This window comes from Oncorhynchus masou, chromosome 24, assembly GCF_036934945.1.
Source record: "Oncorhynchus masou masou isolate Uvic2021 chromosome 24, UVic_Omas_1.1, whole genome shotgun sequence".
In the NCBI taxonomy this organism is placed as follows: domain Eukaryota; kingdom Metazoa; phylum Chordata; class Actinopteri; order Salmoniformes; family Salmonidae; genus Oncorhynchus; species Oncorhynchus masou.
The window spans coordinates 35415813-35440495 of NC_088235.1; the positions used below are offsets into that span (position 1 = coordinate 35415813).

The 24683-nt window shown below is 41.1% G+C and overlaps 1 protein-coding gene across 1 annotated transcript in view; it reads right to left on the reverse strand.

Annotated features, from left to right (window-relative positions):
• Positions 1–14384: 14384 nt before the first annotated feature.
• Positions 14385–24683, reverse strand: part of LOC135512085 (ankyrin repeat and fibronectin type-III domain-containing protein 1-like) — a 244991-nt gene continuing 234692 nt past the window's right edge. Inside the window, exons 23-25 of the mRNA XM_064933738.1 lie at positions 21851–22073; positions 20556–20748; positions 14385–19862 (exon numbers count right to left, since the gene is read on the reverse strand). Of these exons, the coding sequence (XP_064789810.1) occupies positions 19115–19862; positions 20556–20748; positions 21851–22073 (1164 nt within the window). The 3' untranslated portion in view covers positions 14385–19114. The remainder of the gene's footprint in view (positions 19863–20555; positions 20749–21850; positions 22074–24683) is intronic.

The following is a 24683-nucleotide window of genomic DNA, read 5'->3' on the forward strand; positions in this document are numbered from 1 at the left end:
TGCAGGACAGGTACAGGATGGCAACAACAACTGCCTGAGTTACACCAGGAACGCACAATCCCTCCATCAGTGCTCAGACTGTCCGCAATAGGCTGAGAGAGGCTGGACTGAGGGCTTGTAGGCCTGTTGTAAGGCAGGTCCTCACCAGACATCACCGGCAACAACGTCGCCTATGGGCACAAACCCACCGTCCCTGGACCAGACAGGACTGGAAAAAAGTGTTCTTCACTGACGAGTCGCGGTTTTGTCTCACCAGGGGTGATGGTACGAATTGGCTTTTATCGTCAAAGGAATGAGCGTTACGCCGAGGCCTGTACTCGGGAGTTGGATCGATTTGGAGGTGGAGAGTCCGTCATGGTCTGGGGTGGTGTGTCACAGCATCATCGGACAGAGCTTGTTGTCATTCCAGGCAACCTCAATGCTGTGAGTTACAGGGAAGACATCCTCCTCCCTCATGTGGTACCCTTCCTACAGGCTCATCCTGACATGACCCTCCAGCATGACAATGGCACCAACCATACTGCTCGTTTTGTGCATGATTTCCTGCAAGACAGGAATGTCAGTGTTCTGCCATGGCCGGCGAAGAGCCCGGATCTCAATTCCATTGAGCACGTCTGGGACCTTTTGAATCGGAGGTTAAGGGTTAGGGCCATTTCCCCCAGAAATGTCCGGGAAATTGCAGGTGCCTTGGTGCAAGAGTGGGGTAACATCTCACAGCAAGAACGGGCAAATCTGGTGCAGTCCATGAGGAGGAGATGAATTGCAGTACTTAATGCAGCAGGTGGCTACATCAGATAGGTGGCAGGTGGCCACATCAGATGTCTGTGGAACTTGTTCAGTTTATGCCTCAGTTGTTGAATCTTGTTATGTTCATACAAATATTAACACGTTAAGTTTGCTGAAAATAAACGCAATTGACAGTGACAGGACGTTTCTTTTTTATGCTGAGTTTACATAGAACCCTTCACAATGCAAATAGTCCGGGTAGACATTTCATTAGCTGTTCAGGAGTCTTATGGCTTGGGAGTGAAGCTGTTAAGAAGCCTGTTGTACCTAGACTTGGCGCTGCGGTACCGCTTGCCATGCGTTGGCAGAGAGAACAGTATGTTGACTAGGGTGGCTGGAGTCTTTGGCAATTTTTAGGGCCTTCCTCTGACACCGCCTGACATAGAGGTCCTGGGTGGAAGGAAGCTTGACCCCAGTGATGTACTGGGTCGTACGCACTACCCTCTGTAGTGCCTTGCGGTCGGAGGCCAAGCAGTTGCCATACCAGGCAGTGATGCAACCAGTCAGGATCCCCCCAATGGTGCAGCTGTAGAACTTTTTGAGGATCTGAGGACCCATGTCAAATCTTTTTAATCTCCTGAGGGGGAATAGGCTTTGTCGCGCCCTCTTCGCGACTGCCTTGGTGTGTTTGGACCATGTTAGTTTGTTGGTGATGCTGACACCAAGGTACTTTAAGTTCTCAACCTGCTCCCTTTCCCTCCCGTAATAGTTTGCAAGTCCTGCCACATTCGACGATTGTCAGAGCAATAAGGAAACTTGACCTATATTGGAATATTTGTAGATCACAGGAGGCTGCTGAGGGGAGGACAGCTCATGATATCCGGAATGGAGTGAATGGAATGGCATTAAACACGTGAAAACCATGTATTTATCATTGCATTTATTCCGCTGCAGCCATTAGCACGAGCTGTCCTCCCCAATTAAGTTGCCACCAGCCGCCTGTGTTATACATGTATGTATTTGTACATGTATCTGGTATTCCCTTAATCATTTTACACAGTACTGAAATAGTTTATATATTTGCCATGATTTCTTTCTTTCAAATTAGTATTTTTCTGAGCAGAGAGTAGGAGAATAAAAGGGAGTCTGAGTGAACCAGCAGTGTACTGTATGGTACAGAGAAAATTGACAAGTGTTACCTAGTGTTGATTTTTCACTCAGAGATGTAAAATAATCCCAGTGTTGGTGTTAAAAAAACAAATTTGAGTGTGATTATATTTACTCTGTGTAGAGTAAACACTTAAAACCACAACCATATTATGTATTGACCAGACATTATTTCATCATTTGCAATAGGCCACCATAGCTAAAATATTGATAAACATGAACACTCATGAGAAACAAAGGTGAGAAATAATGGTGAGACATCATTTGACGGAAAAAAAAACATATTAGTGCCATACACCTAATATAGGCACCCGGCCTCCCTACAGTGTGCAGGACCCCATTGATTGGCACAATTTGTAACACTCATCTCCTGTCCGAATGCTTGAAAAAAACAATAAAAATGAACAAAATGTCATATCATATCACATAAAAGTGAATTACTTGGGCTTTAGGAATTGCAACCAACTACAGAGATTGATGGGGACGGGAGCAGGAGAGGAGTGGGTCCCATGTACCCCGCTTCAATCAAGCAGGCTTCTGTTAGCCACTTGGCTTCAGTCATCAATTAATTTAAGTAGTGATCTATTCACTCTACAATGCGTTATCTGGTATTTTTGAAGTACTCTATTTGATATCTGCTATATTTGGTAGTGCACTTTTTGGTGAAACTTTTCATTGTTTGTATTTGGAATGTGTGTGCCTGAAATACTATGACTTATGGTATGTTGTGTCTATCTTTACATCATATTCCCCCTTCTTTTGTGGACAACATTCCTTCGTCAGCTGTGTGCTGGCAGTTCTCTGTCTTAATGTAGGGAGCTTAAGGATGGAAGAACAAAAAACATATAGTGATTGTCAGGTTTGTTACAGACAGTATACAGTTCACAAGTCAAAGCAGCCACAGTTATAATTGCATTATCTAACGTTAGCACCCCCGACCCAAATACTTGAGATCCTGTAGATATACTTACGTTACCGGCAGCGCTTGCAAGAACCACTGATCCACTGTTAATGATGGTACAGCATCTGTCTTCAGGATTAGCTTCCTGGCAACACCCATCGAATGTGCACTCCAATTAATAAAGCAACTTTGCTTGAAATGTGCACTGCACACGCATGACAATTTTCAGTGCAGCTTGTCCACCCGAAATGTAAAACAATGGAATTAAAAAAAGCAGCCACTGCTGTCGAATGTCTTCATTCTTTGGAAATTAGTGTAATAATAAATCAAGAGTATGGCATCCAGGCATAACACAGTGTGCTTTTTCGGCATGCTAGTAAGCTAGCTAAAAGTCATAACACAGATGAAAAGGGGGTAGTTATCGTTCTGCTTGAGAAATCTTACGGTTTGCGAACAAAGCCGTATGATGCCATATGTGATGACGGTTTGAAGGCATTAAATATTTAAATTAGTTACGACTACAAGGCGATACCATTGGTGTATAAAATGTCCGGCAATAGGTGATGTTGCAACTTTGTCAATGTACCAGCTACAGGAAATGTTCATACTTGGATCTACCTACTATTAACTGGTTTCATCCATATATCTTCCAATTTGATGAAAAACATTATTTTCACTGGACCACAGATGACACAATCTCTGTTGCACCCAACACTGCCCTTTCCCACCTAGACAAAAGGAGCACCTATGTGAGAATGCTGTTCATTGGCCTTTGCTCAGCATTCAACACCATAGTGCCCTCCAGGCTCATCACTAACCTAAAGACCCTAGGATTAAACATCTCCCTCTGCAATTGGATACTGGACTTTCTTACAGTATGACCCCAGTTGGTGAGTGTAGGCAAACAACACATCTGCCATGCTAAACCTCAACACAGGGCCAATCAGGGGTGCGTGCTTAGCCCCCTCCTGTACTCCCTGTTCACCCACGACTGTATAACCGCACATGACTCCAACGCCATCATTAAGTTTTCTGATGACACGACAGTTGTAGGCATGATCACCAATGACGAATGAGACAGCATATAAGGAGGAGGTCAGAGAGCTGGCAGTGTGGTGCAGGACAAAAACCTCTCCCTCAACGTCAACAAGACAAAGGAGCTGATGGCGAACTACAGGAAATGGAGAGCTGAATTGTAACTGCATTGTTGGGAAAGGGCTCGTAAGTAAGCATTTCACGGTAAACTCTACATTTGTTGTATTCGGCCCATGTAACGAATACAATTTGATTTCATTGCACTGGTATGCAAAGATAAATACGATTTTTCTAAACTAATCCAATCTGTTAGTAGTTGGATTTATCGCACCTGTTACTAAGATGTTTGTTCCAGTTGAAATGATTTTGGTAGTCCCACTAATCAATCTGCCCTACCCTGGCAGTCATTCTGAATGCAAGTTGTGGCGATTAAAAGTTCCAATTGTTGGATATCCTCACTAGTGTTGTCAATTTAGCGACTTTGTTGCTTTCGAGGACCACAGCTGTGCCGCAGCAAGGCAAATTGGTGCAGTGACAAAAATGTCATAAAATCGCGTTGTTGTGTCTTTACTATCCTTACCTGAAGACTGATAGTTTTTATCAAAGATTATCTGCAATTAGTTATTACACGATTAGACTGATTAATTATGTAACCGTAATTACTAGGAAGTCGGGGCACCAAGGAAAATTATTCAGATTACAAAGTTATCATTTCCTAAAATATCTTTTCAGATTTTTTCTCTGATCAATTAGTCTTCAAAGTAATTAATTATTTACTTAACCTCACGTTAGTCTCATTCCAAACATTGTAAATTGTTGGTTATCTGCATGAACCCAGTCTTCACTATGAGTCATCCATACATCAATTGTCTTAAAGCATTTATTTATTACAAACTAAGTAATTCACAGAAATGCATAAACAGACAAACAAACAAACAAGGTAAATGTGGTTACATGAAATGATAGGAGAATGTACCCTAGTGGGCTAAACCGGCATGGCGGCTTGTGAGACAAAAGGGGAAGTGGGGGTCGACTAAGAAGTCACTACAGAGTGATCATTATAACAATTGAAATGCTTATCCTTTGCACATGAACACTCACTCATTCGGGAACAATTGCAATCAATATATGTATTAACGCTCAGTGTGTCGTCTTGATCGCTGGTGAAAAGTTTGTTTCTTTTGTAGAATTGTCCATCTCTCTCCCTCTCTTTCTCTGTCGTGGTTATAGTGTCTAGTTCAGAGTGACATTCAATCATTTCGTAATAGAATGGATGTTTCGGCGGTTGTCGTTCTTCACGTTCAATGATACCGAATTCCTAGCTGCAGAAAGTAGTAATTAATATCAAAGACTTGTTCTTATTCTGTCGGTATCGATAGCCTTAACCTGTTGCGTCGCGCAATCCCGGATCCGGGATTCTATTTATAGCTTCAAGCTCATTAGCATAACGCAACGTTAACTATTCATGAAAATCGCAAATGAAATGAAATAAATATATTTGCTCTCAAGCTTAGACTTTTGTTAACAACACTGTCATCTCAGATTTTCAAAATATGCTTTTCAACCATAGCTAAACAAGCATTTGTGTAAGAGTATTGATTGCTAACATAGCTATAAGCCTAGAATTCAGCCAGCAACATTTTCACAAAAACAAGAAAATAATTCAAATAAAATCATTTACCTTTGAAGAACTTCAGATGTTTTCAATGAGGAGACTCTCAGTTAGATAGCAAATGTTCAGTTTTTCAAAAAAATATTATTTGTGTAGGACAAATCGCTCCGTTTTGTTCACGTTTGGCTATGAAAAAAACCTGTATACAGTTATAGCCTCAAGCTCATTAGCATAATGTAAAGTTAACGATTTCTGAAAATCGCAAATAAAATGAAAATAATGCGCCTGCTCTAAAGCTTAGCCTTTTCTTAACAACACTGTCATCTCAGATTTTCAAAATATGCTTTTGAACCATCGCTATTCACTAATTTGTGTAAGAGTATGCTAAGCTAGCTTAGCATTTTGAGTAGCATATAGCACGCAATATTTTCACAAAAACCAGATAACCAAATAAATAAAATCATTTACCTTTGAAGAGCGTCGGATGTTTTCAATGAGGAGACTCTCAGTTACATAGCAAATGTTCAGTTTTTCCTGAAAGCATCTTTGTGTAGGAGAAATCGCTCCATTTTGTACATCACATTTGGCTACCGAAACGAACCGAAAATTCAGTCACCAACAACGTCAAACTTTTTCCGAATTAACTCCATAATATCGACCGAAACATGGCAAACGTTGTTTGGAATCAATCCTCAAGGTGTTTTTTCACATATCTCTTCATTGATATATCGTTCGTGGAAGCCTGCTTTCTTCTCTGAATTCCATGGAAAAATACTTGCAGCTGAGGTTTGCGCACCAATTTCGGCGCAGGACACCGGGCGGACACCTGGTAAATGTGGTCTCTTATGGTCAATCTTCCAATGATATGCCTACAAATACTGCAGACACCTTGGGGAAACGACAGAAAGGGCAGACTCATTCCTCTCGCATTCACAGCCATATAAGGAGACAATGGAAAACGGAGCCTCAAAAATCCTGCTCATTTACTGGATGCCGTTTCATCTTGGTTTTGCCTGTAGCTCACGTTCTAGGGCACGCACAGAAAATATCTTTGCAGTTCTGGAAACGTCAGAGTGTTTTCTTTCCAAAGCTACCAATTATATGCATAGTCGAGCATCTTTTGGTGACAAAATATTGCGCTTAAAACGGGCACATCTTTTTATCCAAAAATGATATAGCGCCCCTAGAGTTTCAAGAGGTTAAGAGTTTAACATGTGGTATGGTTAAACGATTCAGCAATGGTCTACAACCTTTAGCCATCTCGTAATTGAGGTAAGCTCGGTCTGCTGATCGAAAACCCGAGTGGGGGTTTTATTCGGAAGGGCCGAAAAAGGGCTGTCCTAGGAGGCCTGACCCTAACTGGGCTCAGGGGCGGTCCTCTGATTTAGTTCAAATCAAAAGGGAATTGTATTTTTCTTCACTAAACAGTCCAAAATCATATTACACAATTATACAAACAGTATCATACTCACTCATTCATCTTATACAACAATTAGATGTAAACCTCCTATCTGAGGCTATTATACAGACAGCATTATGGTAATGTGGCCACACCGTCTCCCATGAGCTTCCCCAAGTTGTGACAAACGGACCAGTTCGTAGCTGGATTCTTCACCGATCTTTTATACTTTCTCCGGAACATGAAATTTGTTCGTACCTCAAGTTCTGTGAGGTGGAAGGATTTCCTTTGTCCTCTACTCTCTCTATATTGTGTGTCCATGAGGGGATCCTCAGGAATTTACGACGTCTCTCTGACCACAGCAACCTAGTTGAAGGAGGAAAGGGGGAGGCAGGGAGAGGGGGATGGGCTTGCTATACCCAAAGAGGCCAACGTCATGACAGCGTACACAGAAAATTCTCACGGGAGGTAATCCAGGCTGTATCACAACAGGCTGTGATTGGGAGTCCTATAGGGTGGCGCACAATTGGCCCAGCGTCGTACGGATTTGGCTGGTGTAGGCCGTCATTGTAAATAAGAATTTGTTCTTAACTGACTTACCTAGTTAAATAAAGGTTCAATTTTTAAAATGCGGTTGGTAATTGATGGTGAGGTATTCCAGATTGGGAGAACAAAAGGACTTGAAATCGTGTACATTACCACAATCACCCCATGAGTTATTAATCATGAGACATCCCGCCCCACCTATGTTTCCTGGAAATTTCTTTGTTCCTGTCTGCAAATCAAATCAAGGATCCAATAGTGATTCTCTCAGAAAAATAGTTGGCAACACTGATCCTCACTCTGGATTCCAGAAGGAATTAAACATCACTTTGCAAGCCAGCATAATATGACTTGCAGGCCTGGTGTGGCATGTAAACCAGAAGTTTGCGAACACTGTGCTAGGGTATAACTAGGCCCTGAAAGTAAGGCCTTATGATATTTTTAATGTATTGTCATAAAAATATGCAAATAAAGCTAGTAGAACATAGAGGGTTCTACCAAGCACCATGGAGGAAGACCAAATCACCCTATACGGTTCTAATTCGCACTTTTTTTCTGAATGTATACACACAAAAAAATGTGTTCTAAATAGTACCAGATAGGGGTTCCTTGGCTTGTAACCTTAGCAGAACCCTTTTTTGAAGGTTCAATAAAAAACCATGCTTGTGTTCTTAATAGCACCAAAAATGGTTATGTTATTGTTACAACCCTGTTTGAGGTTAAATAGAACCCTTTTCATGTTTTTTTATAGAACCTCTATGGAGAAAGGTTATTTTTAGAACTATTCTCAATCTGAAAGGTTTTTGTAGATTCTCTTGAAGAACCATACAGTTTTTTTTGTATTCTGGTCAGCCATATTTTTTTTGTTAACATTCCATAGGTGTTATTCCTGTGTTCATTGACAATTTGAATTGAGAACCACTGACTGATTTAGTCAATCGTTCTCAATTGACACAGGGCATTATGAGTCTTTACAAAACACCATCACTGGTCGTAGTCATATACTGTATAACAGGGTTTCCCAAACTGGGGGCACATTCAGGTTTTTTGCCCGAGCACTACACAGCCGATTCAAATAATCAAAGCTTGATGATGAGCTGGTTATTTCAATCAGCAAAAACCAAAACATGCACCCAAGAGAGGCCCCAGGACCAAGTTTGGAACCGTAGTATATAACCTGTAATGGCATACCACAACATATTAGAACAACTGGAATAGCACTCTCACTCAAGGTTGCAAAAAAGAGCTGTGAGCAAACCACACCCCAAAATATTCCAATGAGCTGCCTCCCACATCTTATTTAAAACCAAAAGAGCAAAGAACCCCTTTTTGTGAACTGTAAAGAACCACTGAAGAGCTCAAAGGGTTATTTGAGTCATTGTGGTTCCACATAGAATCACCACCCTTCACAAAGCGGAACACAGCTTTTTTTGTGTATATATCATTTAAAAAAATGTCATCTTTATCTACTAGGAAAGTCAGGAAAGAACAATTTCTTATTTACAATGACGGCCTACCCCGGATGATGCTGGCCAATTGTGCGAGGCCCTATGGGACTCCCAATCACGGCCGGGTGTGATACAGCCTGGAATCGAAAAAGGATCTGTAGTGACACCTCCAGCATTGAGATGCAGTGTCTTAGACCGCTGAGCCACTTGGAAAGCAGTTTCACTTTCTGTAAATCCTGTGGGCTCAGGGTTGGTTTGAAGGCTACCAGGATCAAGGCCGATCACTACTGAATAGAAAGCACACAGCACAGGCTTAGGGTTGTAAGACTGAGAGAAGGATACATAATGAATGTTCTCATGTCTTCAGATTAACTAATGTATCTGGTGCTATTTTAATTATAATTGAATTCAATATCCTGGGGATTAATGCCAAGATGATCAAAGAATCGCAAATAAATAAAGAAGCTATAGGTACATTTAAAAAATGGCTCAAAGAAAATAACATTTACACCAATTGACAAAAAAACAAATTGAATTCATCGACACCAAAACAACCTTTACTGCTCAAAATACCTACATGACCAAAAGTATGTGGACACGGCTCGTCTAACATCCAATTACAAAATAATTCATATGGAGTTAGTCCTCCCTTTGCTGCTATAACAGCCTCTACTCTTCTGGGAAGACTTTCCACTAGATGTTGGAACATTGCTGCGTGGACTTGCTTCCATTCAACTACAAGACCAAGACCAAGACCCGATGTTGGGCGATTATGCCTGGCTCGTAGTTGGCATTCCAATTAATCTCAAAGGTGTTCGATGAAGTTGAGGTTAGGGCTCTTTGCAGCCCAGTCAAGTTTGTCCCCCCTGATCTCGACAAACCATTTCTGTATGGACCTCACTTTGTGCACAGGGGCATTGTCATGCTGAAACAGAAATGGGCCTTCCCCAAACGGTTGCCACAAAATTGGAAGCACAGAATCATCTAGAATTTCCCTTCACTGAAACTAAGGGGCCTGGCCCAAACCATGAAAAACAGCCCCAGACCATTATTCCTCCTCCAACAAACTTTGCAGTTGGCACTATGCATTGGGGCAGGTAGCGTTCTCCTGGAATCCGCCAAACCCAGATACTTCCGATGGACTGCCAGATGGTGAAGTGTGATTCATCACTCAAGAGAACACGTTTCACTGCACCAGAGTCCAATGATGGTCGAGCCTTACACCACTCCAGCTGACGCTTGGCATTGCGCATGATGATATCATATTGTGAGCAGCTGCTCGGCCATGGAAACCCATTTCATGAAGCTCCCGATGAACAGTTCTTGTTCTGACCTTGCTTCCAGAGGTAGTTTGGAACTCTGTAGTGAGTGTTGCAACTGAGGACAGATGATTTTTACACGCTAATCGCTTCAGCACTCGGTGGTGCCGTTCTGTGAGCTTGTGTGGCCACTTTGTGGCTGAGCCATTGTTGCTCCTAGATAAATGATAAATTAACAAACATTTTAAAAACCTGTTTTCGCTTTGTCATTATGGGGTATTTTGTGTAGATTAATGGGGATTTTTTATTTAATAAATTTTATACCAAGACTGTAATGTAACATAATGTGGAAAAAGTCAAGGGGTCTGAATACTTTCTGAATGCACTGAATAGTGTACAAATCAAATCACATGTTATTTGTCACATACACATGGTTAGCTGACGTTAATGCGAGTATAGCGAAATGCTATAGCGAAATGCTTGTGCTTCTAGTTCCGAAAATGCAGTAATATCTAACAAGTAATCTAACCTAACAATTTCACAACAACTACCTTATACACACAAGTGTAAAGAAATTAATAAGAATATGTACATAAAAATATATGAATGAGCGACGGCCATGCAGCATAGGCAAGATGCAGTAGATGGTATAGTGTACAGTATATACATAGGAGATGAGTAATGTAGGGTATGTAAACATTATATAAAGTGGCATAGTTTAAAGTGACTAGTGATACACTTATTACATCAATTTTTTATTATTAAAGTGGCTGGATATTTGAGTCAGTATGTTGGCACCAGTCACTCAATGTTAGTGATGGCTGTTTAACAGTCTGATGGCCTTGAGATAGAAGCTGTTTTTCAGTCTCTCGGTCCCAGCTTTGATGCACCTGTACTGACCTCGCCTTCTGGATGATAGCGGAGTGAACAGGCAGTGGCTCGGGTGGTTGTTTTCCTTGATGATCTTTATGGCCTTCCTGTGACATCGGGTGGTGTAGGTGTCCTGGAGGGCAGGCAGTTTGCCCCCGGTATGCGTTGTGCAGACCTCACTACCCTCTGGAGAGCCTTACGGTTGTGGCCGGAGCAGCTGCCGTACCAGGCTTTGATACTGCCCGACAGTATGCTCTCGAGTGTGCATCTGTAAAAGTTTGTGAATGTTTTTGGTGAAAAGCCGAATTTCTTCAGCCTCCTGAGGTTGAAGAGGCGCTGCTGCACCTAATTCACCACGCTGTCTGTATGAGTGGACCATTTCAGTTTGTCCGTGATGTGTACGCCGAGGAACTTTCCACCTTCTCCTCTACTGTCCCGTCGATGTGGATGGGGGGTGCTCCCTCTGCTGTCTCCTGAAGTCCACGATCATCTCCTTTGTTTTGTTGACATTAAGGGTGAGGTTATTTTCCTGACACCACACTCCAAGTTTGTAGGCCGCCTCGTCGTTGTTGGTCATCAAGCCTACCACTGTAGTGTCGTCTGCAAACTTGATGATTGAGTTGGAGGCGTGCATGGCCACGCAGTCATGGGTGAACAGGGAGTACAGGAGAGGGCTGAGAACGTACCCTTGTGATGCCCCAGTGTTGAGGATCAGCGGGGTGGAGATGTTGTTACCTACCCTCACCACCTGGGGGCGGCCCGTCAGGAAGTCCAGTATCCAGTTGCACAGGGTGGGGTTGAGAACCAGGGTCTTGAGTTTAATGACGAGTTTGGAGAGTACTATGGTGTTAAATGCTGAGCTGTAGTTGATGAACAGCATTCTTACATAGGTATTCCTCTTGTCCAGATGGGTTAGGGCAGTGTGCAGTGATTGCGAATGCGTCGTCTGTGGACCTATTGGGGAGGTAAGAAAATTGGAGTGAGTCTAGGGTCAGGTAGGGTGGAGGTGATATGGTCCTTGACTAGTCTCTCAAAGCACTTCAAGATGACGGAAGTGAGTGCTACGGGGCGATAGTCATTTAGCTCAGTTACCTTCGCTTTCTTGGGAACAGGAACAGTGGTGGCCCTCTTGAAGCATATGGGAACAGCAGACTGGGATAAGGATTGATTGAATATGTCCGTAAACACACCAGCCAGCTGCCTTGCCTTGTGGAGGGAATAGCTACGCTGTTGGTATTCGGTCATGTTTCCGGTCACCGTGCCCTGATTAAAAGCAGTGGTTCGCGCTTTCAGTTTTGCGCGAATGCTGCCATCAATCCACAGTTTCTGGTTGGGGAATGTTTTAATAGACGCTGTGGATACAACATCATTGATGCACTTGCTAATAAACTCGCTCACCGAATCAGCGTATTTATCAATGTTATTGTCCAACGCTATGCGGAACATTTCCCAGTCCACGTGATCGAAGCAATCTTGAAGTGTGGAATCCGATTGGTTGGACCAACGTTGAACAGACCTGAGCATGGGCGCTTCCTGTTTTAGTTTCTGTCAATGGGCTGGGAGCAACAAAGTGGAGTCGTGGTCAGATTTACCGAAAGGAGGGCGGGGGAGGGCTTTATATGCGTAGCGGAAGATAGAATAACAATAATTCAGGGTTTTGCATCACACTCAATTAACATAAATTAACACTGAATAAAAATATAAACGTAAAGTGTTGGTCCCGTGTTTCATGAGCTGAAATAAAAAATCCTATACATACGCTCCAGAAGCTTATTTCTCTCAGATGTTGTTTACAAATTTGTTTATATCCCTGTTAGTGAGCATTTCTCCGTTGCCAAGATAATCCAACCACTTGACAAGTGTACCATATCACAAAGCATGATCGTATATTAAACAGCATGATCATTACGCAGGTGCACCTTGTGCGGGGGACAATAAAAGGCCACTCTAAATTGTGAAGTTTTGTCACACAACACAATGCCACAGATGTCTCAAGTTTTGAGGGAGCATGCATTTGGCATGCTGACTGCCGGAATGTACACCCGAGCTGTTGCCAGAGAATTGAATGTTTATTTCTCTACCTTAAGCCTTTGGGGTTATGGTATGGGCAGGCATAAGCTATGTACAACAAACACATTTGCATTTAATCAATAGGCATTTGAATTTAGAGAGATACCGTGACGAGATCGTGATGCAAATTATCGTGCCATTCATTCCCCGCCATTACCTCATGTTTCAGCATGATAATGCATGGCCCTATGTTGCGAGGATCTGTACACTATTCCTGGAAGCTGAAAATGTCCCAGCTCTTCCATGGCCTGCATACTCACCAGAAATGTCACTCATTGAGCAGGTTTGGAATGCCCTGAATCGACGTGTACAACAAGCGTGTTCCAGTTCCCGCCAATATCCCACAACTTCACACAGCCATTGAAGAGGAGTGGGAGAACATTCCACAGGCCACAATCAACAGCCTGATCAGCTCTATGTGAAGGAGATGTGCCACACTGCATGAGGCAAACGGTTGTCACACAAGATACCGACTGGTTTTCTGATACACGCCCCTACCTTTTTTTAAGGTATCTGTGACCAACTGATGCATATCTGTATTCCCAGTCGTGTGAAATCCATAGATTAGGGCCTACGGAATTCATTTAAATTGACTGATTTCCCTATGTGAACTGTAATTGAGTAAAATCTTTTAAATTGTTACATGTTGCGTTTATATTTTTGTATATTTTAGTTCTACTTGTGGCTTTTTGAATCTAAGAAGGATAAAAACAGAACAACAAACCATATATCTCTTACCCCCAAATTAACTATCTGTGCTGCTGTTTTAATTATGTTTTAAATCAATCTCCTGGGGATTAATGCAAAAATGATTGAAGAATCCCAATGCTGTATGAAGTAATTTCTCTCTTCTCTCACTCTTTCTCCCTCTCTCCCCACATGGCTATTGGCAGAAGACAATACTTGTCAATAATACATCTGCATCCATTATCTTGCTGTTCATCTCTCCACCCCACCCCTTTCCTTTCTCTCAACTCCCCCATCTCTCTCTATCCACCCCCCCTCTCCTCTACCTCTCTCCATCTCTCTATCCAATCCCCTGTCTCCATCTCTATCTTTCTCATCACAAAATGTTGCAGATCAGGACCGCACACAGCGCCTTTGTGTGGTTGCCATGGATACCCGTTGCCATGCCTTCAGACCAATGTTGATATCTGGAGGCCTTTGAGATGTTGCGTTACTCCATTGTACTCTATCGCCGTGGGCACAGGACATTGACAGCCATTAAAAACTATCAGCTGGAACAGATCCAAGATGTATTCAACTGAGAAATAGGTGAGTTGGAGGAGAGGAGGGGTAGAAGAAGGTGAGAGACCTCAATGCAGTGAGAGAAGAGTGACATACAGAGGCAGTGTTGTACACAGCATCCACAAGGGAAAGGTTTATTATTTAAACTGGTCAAACACATCCATCTGCCACCATAAGGTAGGCCTCCTGCCCTAGACAGAGATAGCATTGCAACAAGCCAGGAAGAAAAGAATCAAACCATTACAGGAACTTTGTTGATTTTAGGACTTCTTCACCCCAACCGCAAACATATCAGCCTTATTTTCATTTAAGAAGCTATGATAGTTCATACATTTTATCAAGAAATGCAAAAATATACAGATATGATGACCCCTCTTGATTTTGGCCCACTCACTATGTGCACATGGTATAAAAGCATTGACACTGATAGACTAGTCACTTGATAGACCACAAACTAATAGCCTAATGACTGATAGATAGAGGTGGAAGTGGCGAGACATATATAGCAAAATAAATAGGACAATAAAGTAGTAATATTCAATATTTCATAGCGACAAATTATGCTTTTACTCCTGAGGAAATATACATTAACTGGTAGATTTGGTAGTAGGCCTACACCCAAACCCAAAGCCCAACACTTAAAACAATAGCATTAATGCATTTGGTCATTTGGAGGTGGTTTAAAGACGACATGACTGTAAATAAAAGTGAGTGTAACACTGTCTGCGTTCCAAATAGCACCCTATTCCCTATACTGCACTGCTTTTGACCAGAGCCCTATTGTCCATAAAGGGAATAGGGTGCCATTTGGGACACATACATTATCTATTAACCACCTGTGTAGCCTAATAATGCATTATAGTGCCTTCTATAACACTCGTAGAGCATTATGAGACTAGTTATAAGCATTCCTTACAGCTCGTATCTACTTATAACAACTACTGTAATTATTAGTCCATTAACTATGAATGGATAAATACTGTGAAACACACGTGTTATAATCCCCTATTACACTTGCTATTCGTAGGCGATCAGTACTCATTTACAACAGCCTGTAAAAGCAAAGGTGGCTTATACACTGTCAAGTGAGGACACAATAATTACTAACCAATCTACATATTTTCCTAATGATAAAAACATTGTTGCAAATATATACTGTATAGTGGAAAACCAACCGGCCTGTTGATGCAACAATAAAGTTCAACAAGTCATATTAATATTCCAATAATGCAACAATTTGTTTTACAATAGTTACCGATAAAGCTGCCCTCGATCAGTACATCAAATTTAAATGAGGTTTTATAATCACCTGCAATGTTAAAATAGTGGAAAGCTAGCTCAAGGTATCCCTGTTACCCGTGCAACGTGGTTTTGATAAAACCATTAAGGTATTATTTGGGATTTAGCTTGATGTATCATAGAAATCAAATGAAAAAACAAGACATATATGTTGAAAGTGCAATTTAGTCCGATATAGTCCATAATGTGTTAAACCTCAAATGAGCACAATCATTAGCTGGTCCTGGAAATGTTACTTTAATAACATGATTCTAATACTCTGTATGCATCTCTACCAGAGAATATAATAATCTAGAGAGTAATACTACTATAGAGGGTATAATACTCTGTACCAGAGAAGATAGGATAAGAACACAAAGCTACAGTATTCATGATTCAACTTCGTTTAAAACAACCCTTAAAGTGTCATAGAAACATAACTTCAAACCACAAATCACTTTCTGGCTGAAGAACATGGCTACTTAAGTCCAGGATGCAAAGTGCAGACTGTTTTTGTGTAACTCAAGTCCCTAACCTCTGACCCCACCAACCATGACCGCTAACCTCTAACCCTTGACCTTCTCAAGCCAAACCAAGGGGGGCACAAATTAAAACTGGACATAAGCTAGAGTCCACACAAAACAAGTCCATGCCAACGAATAATACATCATTTGACTCAAGTACAATACGAATGGTAGGCATTCAATGCTGAATAGCAAGTTATGAAAAACAAAAGAGAGTACAAAAATAGTCATAGGGATATAGGGGCTATGATATTGGAATTCACTGCAGCTTGCTGTGGGAATGTTTAGTACTCTCGTTATCATCAGTATTCTTAACGATGGGCTCGTCAGAACTAGGCGTGGGGGCAACTAGCGTAAATCGACAGTAAACTTTTGGATTCAAAACTGTTTACGTCTTACTGTATACTATGCAGATATTGAAGGCTGGTCGTCAGATGTTCTTAGTTCGAGAAAAGTTACTGTTTTAGTGTATGAAGAACATTCCTGTCGTTCTGAATGATACTCTGGTCTTGTTATAACAGATCCACAAAATAACCAAATAGAATCAAGCAGCTTAGCATGATGATAATGAAACAGAATGAATTACTGCAGAAAACAAACTTTAAACCATGACAATACATTCACTGTGAGTGGGGAAATGCCTATAAACCCATGCTGAGAAACCTAGAGAAACATAAGGCTTGTATCGTGTGTCCACACTTCTAATAAACTCAGCAAAAAAAGAAAAGTCCCCTTTTCAGGACCCTGTCTTTCAAAGATAATTCTTAAAAATCCAAATAACTTCACAGACCTTCATTGTAAAGGGTTTAAACACTGTTTCCCATGCTTGTTCAGTGAACCATAAACAATGAATGAACATGCAGCTGTGGAACGGTCGTTAAGACACTAATAGCTTACAGACGGTAGGCAATTAAGGTCACAGTTATGAAAACTTAGGACACTAAAGAGGCCTTTCTACTGACTCTGAAAAACACCAAAAGAAAGATGCCCAGGGTCCCTGCTCACCTGCATGAATGTGCCTTAGGTATGCTGCAAGAAGGCATGAGGACTGCAGATGTGGCCAAGGCAATAAATTGCAATGTCCGTTCTGTGAGACGCCCAAGACAGTGCTACAGGGAGAAAGGACAGACAGCAGATCGTCCTCGCAGTGACAGACCACGTGTAACAACACCTGCACAGGATCGGTACATCCAAACATCACACCTGCAGGACAGGTACAGGATGGCAACAACAAATGCCCGAGTTACACCAGGAACACACAATCCCTCCATTAGTGCTCAGACTGTCCACAATAGGTTGAGAGAGGCTGGACTGAGGGCTTGTAGGCCTGTTGTAGGCCTGTTGTAAGGCAGGTCCTCAGACATCACCGGAAACAACGTCCCCTATTGGCACAAACCCACCGTCGCTGGACCAGACAGGACTGGATTAAAGTAATCTTCAATGACGGGTTACGGTTTTGTCTCACCAGGGGTGATGTTCAAAGGAATGAGCGTTACACCGAGGCCTGTACTCTGGAGCGGGATCGATTTGAGGTGATGGGTCCGTCATGGTCTGGGGTGGTATGTCACAGCATCATTGGACTGAGCTTGTTGTCATTGCAGAAAATCTCAGCGCTGTGCATTACAGGGAAGACATCCTACTCCCTCATGTGGTACCCTTCCTGCAGGCTCATCCTGACAGCATGATCTGTGCGTGATTTCCTGCAAGACAGGAATGTCAGTGTACGGCCATGGCCAGCGAAGAGCCCGGATCTCAATCCCATTGAGCACGTCTGGGACATGTTGGATCGGAGGGTGAGGGCTAGGGCCATTCCCCCCAGAAATATCCGGGAACTTGCAGGTGCCTTGGTGGAAGAGTGGGGTAACATCTCACAGCAAGAACTGGCAAATCTGGTGCAGTCCTTGAGGAGATGCACTGCAGTACTTAATGCAGCTGGTGGCCACACCAGATACTGACTGTTACTTTTGATATCCCCTTTGTTCAGGGACACATTATTCCATTTCTGTTAGTCACATGTCTGTGGAACTTGTTCAGTTTATGTCTCAGTTGTTAAATCTTGCTATGTTCATACAAATATTTACACATGTTAAGTTTGCTGAAAATAAACGCAGTTGATATGAGAGGACGTTTCTTTTTTTGCTGAGTTTATGTAAGGTGTCAATGTATAATGAATACTCATCAATTGAAATAGCAACTTCGAGCCATTGTCGGTCATCAACACACTTTCAAGTGCAGAGGTATAGGTTAAATTCATCGTCGCTGTCGGATGAAAAGCTTGTAACACAATTTTTGACAATATTCATGTTTTACATGTGCTGAAAGCAGTTACTTCCTTTCATCATTCTAGGACAAAGAAAATGTATTCAAAATACTTCTGAAGTCCCATAATTGTATGTTCGTTATTTGGAAAATACATTATAATTAATTTTTTCTGTTTTGGAGTTGACGTTTAGATCCGACAGCGACGTCATGTTGCATTAATTATAGGTCATAACAGTTGGAGCCTTGGCTTGTTTCTGAGTTAACAGTTCAGACAGTTGGCCAGCAACCTGAGTCTCTAGAACATTCTACAGAGAGAGCAAGGGTTGTCTAGTCTGTGAGCTACACACGTGCCTGAGCTCAGAGAGAAACATGCACTAGCTCAGAGTCAGTTCAGCATGCCTGTCCACAGTAATTTGAAGGATAGATAGAAAGAGAAAGGGATAAAAGAAAGATATAGACCCACACAACAGCACACACAGAGACAAACAGACAAGAAAAGGGGCATCATTATCAGTTTGGACACAGGGATGAGGGACTGTATGCAACGCACCAAAACAACGTTGCTCCATCCAGCTGTCATCAATTAGCCTATGTCCAATCGTTCAAAAGCGTGTTACTGAGTCCCGTCCACTCCTAGATCATGTTGCTGAGCTATTGTCCAATCCTGGAGGTTTTTACTGAACCACTGTCAAATGCTGAACATGGCCAATCCTAGAGCATATTACTGAGCATTGTCCAATCCTGGAGAGCCTTGCCGAACCATTGTCTAATCCTAGAGCTTGCTGCTGAGGATCTCTGACACCTGTGCGTTTGTTTGGTCATCCGAGTCCAGATCCTGGGCTCTCGCTCCTTCATACCCCTCCTCTCCTGACCCCTCCTCTGCCAAAACCATTGTCACCCCTGCCCCTCTCTCCATCCCTCCCTTTCCCTCCATCCCTCTCTCCTCCTCTCCACAGCCCCTGTTCTCAGGTGACGTTTCCTTACACGGTTCCACAAAGATAGTCCTGATATGGGGCTTGGGCTCCCTCTGTCCCCCCCTCCGGCCCTCCAGGACACAGGAAGCATGACTAGCATATATCTCCCCCTGAGGTGATGGGAGATTCAGGGGAAGGGTGGTCAGGTCTGGGTCCCTCTGCCTGGTATAGACCCCCTCGGACAGGGACCCTGTGTGGCTGTCGCTGTGGCCCCTGAGCCACCGCTGGGGACCGCTGAAGTAACCCGCCTGGGCCCCAGTAGCCCCGTGGCTCCGGGACAGCAGCTTCCGCTTGGCTGGGGGGTTGGCAAGGTGCCGCAATGGGGTGAAGGAGTGCTTGTCCTGGGTCGTTTTGGAGAGGGAGAGACCCTCCAGGGTTTTGGAGCAGGATAGAGTGGTCTCAGGGAAGATGGGGGCAGGTGAGAGGGGTGGAGCGGGGGATAGGATTGGGCCTGGGGAGAGGGAGAAGGCGGGGGAGAGAGGGGAGGGAGGGGAGAGAGGGGAGGGAGGGGAGAGAGCGAGGTCTTTGGGCTGGCAGATGCTGTACCTGGAAAATAAAAAATAAGATTTGTTAGGTTCTATTCATGGCTGTCAAAAAGAGATGGGGAGAGGGGAAGAGGAGGAAAGGAGGTAGTAGAGGAAAGGAGAGAGGGGGAAAAGGACAAATCTGGGGCTGGGGGAGAGTGAAAGGAAGAGGTTTTCGTGGACACAAGTGGACTGGACAGGACGAGAGTGGCAACTCTATATCTACCTGAGCTTGTGTATCTGCAGTACGTTAGGGTCAAGGTTAGGGTCAGGGTTAGAGGTCGTTTTCGTACCTGAGCTTGTGTATTTGCAGTATGTCAAGGTTAGGGTTAGAGGCAATGTTCCCAGAATAAATATTAGCCCGCACAGAGAAGCTTCACTCATCTTTCTAGAGTTTTGCCCTTAGTTAACATTATCAATGTTTCAATCTATTGTGGGAATTGTGCTTGAATCAATGCAATATTAGCTACTTTCAATGTAACTGCATTTTTTGTCATTGTTTTTGATGGTAGGCCACTCTAGTAGGCCTACATTATGATCAAATCGCCACAGTAGTCTACTTGGCCACTGTTAAAACTGTAACACAAAGCAGGTATAGCCTCAGTGTTCACAGTAAATGCGCGCCGGAAGTTGCACATAACTTTCACAACATTCATATTTGATCAGTGCCAAAAACTTTTTTACAGGGAACATTGGTTAGAGGTCGTTCTCGTACCTGAGCTCGTGTATCTGTAGTACGTCGGGAGCGCTCCCTCCCAGGGCGTGCACGGCCTGCTGGGATAGGTCCTGTGGGGGGGAGTAGAGCAGGTCCAGCTCGCGTGGGGACAAGGCTTCGCTGGAGTCGTAGTCACTGTCTGTCGGCAGGAACACCTCTGAACAACCGTCCTCATCTGACCCCAGCTGGGAGTCTGAGGGAAGAGACAGAGAGACAGATGGGTAAGAAACACACACACAGTCCATGTACAAAATAGCGTTGCACACAGACACAGTACAAACTATGATTATAGAGTAGGGGTATGTGTTTAGCTTATGATAAATAGCATTCCTGACTTACTTCCAGTGTATTGAGAGTGAGGAGGTGGACAAATGTCTGTCAATATGTATGTTTATGCCTGTGTGTATTATGTTTATGTGTATTATATTTATGTGTATTATGTTTGTGTGTATTATGTTTATGTGTATTATGTTTATGTGTATTATGTTTATGTGTATTATGTTTATGTGTATTATATTTATGTGTATTATGTTTATGTGTATTATGTGTATTATGTGTATGTGTATTATGTTTATGTGTATTATGTTTATGTGTATTATGTTTATGTGTATTATGTTTATGTGTATTATGTTTATGTGTATTATGTGTATTATGTGTATGTGTATTATGTTTATGTGTATTATGTTTATGTGTATTATGTTTATGTGTATTATATTTATGTGTATTATGTTTGTGTGTATTATGTTTATGTGTATTATGTTTATGTGTATTATGTTTATGTGTATTATGTTTATGTGTATTATATTTATGTGTATTATGTTTATGTGTATTATGTTTATGTGTATGTGTATTATGTTTATGTGTATTATGTTTATGTGTATTATGTTTATGTGTATTATGTTTATGTGTATTATGTTTGTGTGTATTATGTTTATGTGTATTATGTTTATGTGTATTATGTTTATGTGTATTATGTGTATGTGTATTATGTTTATGTGTATTATGTTTGTGTGTATTATGTTTATGTGTATTATGTTTATGTGTATTATGTTTGTGTGTATTATGTTTATGTGTATTATGTTTATGTGTATTATGTTTATGTGTATTATGTTTATGTGTATTATGTTTATGCCTGTGTATTTGTATGCACTGCATGTATAGGTGTGAAGTGGTACCAGCGCCAGAAGGGCTAACACACCCATACAACCCCATCCTCAAGAGGAGCATCGTCATCATCGTCTGCCATGGACCGCCAAGACAGTGTGTGTGTCTTTCTCTGTGTGCATTCTCCTCACCACTAACATCCTTCCTGCGCCGTAGCTCAGGTGATGGTGATGGTGTGGGTAGGTAGTCCATGGTAGAGGATGCTGAGTCACTCTTCTGTGCCCCCTGGTCTGACTCAGGCTCGCTGGCATTGACCAGGCTGGTGATGGGCACACCGCCACGGGGCTGCTTGTAGCGGGCACACTGCAGGGCATCAGTGATCCAACGCAGCTCCCGCCACATCTCATCCAGCTGCTGCAATAGAGAACAAAATGCACTCATTATAACACAGTTATAAAGCATCATAGTTATAGTTGATTATATAAAGCATCATAGTTATAGTTGATTATATACAGCATCATAGTTGTAGTTGATTATAATAGTTATAAAGCATCAGTTATAGTTATAGTTGATTTTAATAGTTATAAATCATAGTTATAGTAAGTTGATTATAACAGTTATAAAGCATCATATTTAGTTATAGTTGATTTTAATAGTTATAAAGCATCATAGTTATAGTTAGTTGATTATAACAGTTATAAAGTATCATAGTTATAATTAGTTGTAATTGATTATAACAGTTATAAAATATCATAGTTACAGTTGATTATAACAGTTATAAAGCATCATAGTTGTAGTTCATATAGTTGATTATAACAGTTATAAAGCATCATAGTTGTAGTTCATATAGTTGATTATAATAGTTCTAAAGCATCATAGTTACAGTTGATTATAACAGTTATAAAGCATCAAATTTATAGTTAGTTCATTAGGGGTAGCCTAGTGGTTAGAGCGTTGGATTGAAATCCCCGAGCTGACAAGGTACAAATCTGTCGTTCTGCCCCTGAACAGGCAGTTAACCCACTGTTCCTAGGCCGTCATTGAAAATAAGAATTTGTTCTTAACTGACTTGCCTAGTAAAATAAAGGTAAAAATAAAAATAAAAAACAATTAAAATAACAGTTATAAAGCATCATAGTTATAGTTGATTATATAAAGCATCATAGATATAGTTGATTATATAAAGCATTATGTTTGTAGTTCATTATAGTTGATTATAATAGTTATAAAGCATCATATTTATAGTTAGTTCATTATAACAGTTATAAAGCATCATAGATATAGTTAGTTCATTATAACAGTTATAAAGCATCACAGTTATAGTTAGAAATAGATTATTATAATAGTTATAAAGCATCATAGATATAGTTAGTGATAGTTCATTATAACAGTTATAAAGCATCATAGTTATAGTTAGAAAGAGATTATTATAATAGTTATAAAGCATCATAGATATAGTTAGTTATAGTTCATTATAACAGTTATAAAGCATCATAGTTATAGTTAGTTCATTATAACAGTTATAAAGCATCACAGTTATAGTTAGAAAGAGATTGTTATAAAGCATCATAGATATAGTTAGTTATAGTTCATTATAACAGTTATAAAGCATCATAGTTATAGTTAGAAAGATATTATTATAATAGTTATAAAGCATCATAGATATAGTTAGTTATAGTTCATTATACCAGTTATAAAGGATCACAGTTATAGTTAGAAAGAGATTATTATAATAGTTATAAAGCATCATAGATATAGTTAGTTATAGTTCATTATAACAGTTATAAAGCATCACAGTTATAGTTAGAAAGAGATTATTAAACGGCCTCCCGGGTGGCACAGTGGTTAAGGGTGCTGTACTGCAGCGCCAGCTGTGCATTCAGAGTCCCTGGGTTCGCGTCCGGGTAAGACGCGAACCGACTCCCGTGACGGGCTGGGCGCAGTGCGCGCTAACCAAGGTTGCCAGGTGCACAGTGGACACATTGGTGTGGCTGGCTTCCAGGTTGGATGCGCGCTGTGTTAAGAAGCAGTGTGGCTTGGTTGGGTTGTGTATCGGAGGACGCATGACTTTCAACCTTTGTCTCTCCCGAGACCGTATGGGAGTTGTAGCGATGAGACAAGATAGTAGCTACTAACAATTGGATATCATGAAATTGGGGAGAAAAAGGGGTAAAAAAAATGTGATTATTATAATAGTTATAAAGCATCATAGTTATAGTTAGTTATAGTTCATTATAACAGTTATAAATCATAGTTATAGTTAGTTATAAAGCATGATAGATATAGTTGATTATATAAAGCATTATAGTTGTAGTTCATTATAGTTGATTATAATAGTTATAAAGCATCAAAGTTAGTTCATTATAGTTGATTATAATAGTTATAAAGCATCATAGTTACAGTTAGTTATAGTAGATTATAAATCATAGTCATAGTTATAGTTAGTTGATTATAAAAGTTATAAAGCATCTTAGATACAGTTCATTATAACAGTTATAAAACATCATAGTTAAAGTTCATTATAGTTATAGTTGATTATAACAGTTATAAAGTATCATAGTTATAATTAGTTGTAATTGATTATAAGAGTTATAAATCATAGTTATATTTAGTTGATTATATAAGTTATAAAGCATCTTAGTTACAGTTCATTATAACAGTTATAAAACATCATAGTTATTGTTCATTATAACAGTTATAAAGCATCATAGTTATAATTAGTTGTAATTGATTATAACAGTTTTAAGTCATAGTTATAGATAGTTGTAGTTGATTATAACAGTTAAAAAACATCTCATCCAGTTGCTGAAATGGAGAACAAAAGTCAGGTCCAGGTCAAGATAGCCAGGAGAAAGTGACACTAGTAGACCCCTGGATACTAACGCTGAGAGCTACGTAAGTACAGCAGCTTAAGGTTAGCTGCATGTTTCTATTTCTATTTCACTCCGAGAGGGACAAAACCATTCACACATTAAGCCTACAGCTTCACCAAATACATTATTACCACGCAGGTGTGTGTGTCTG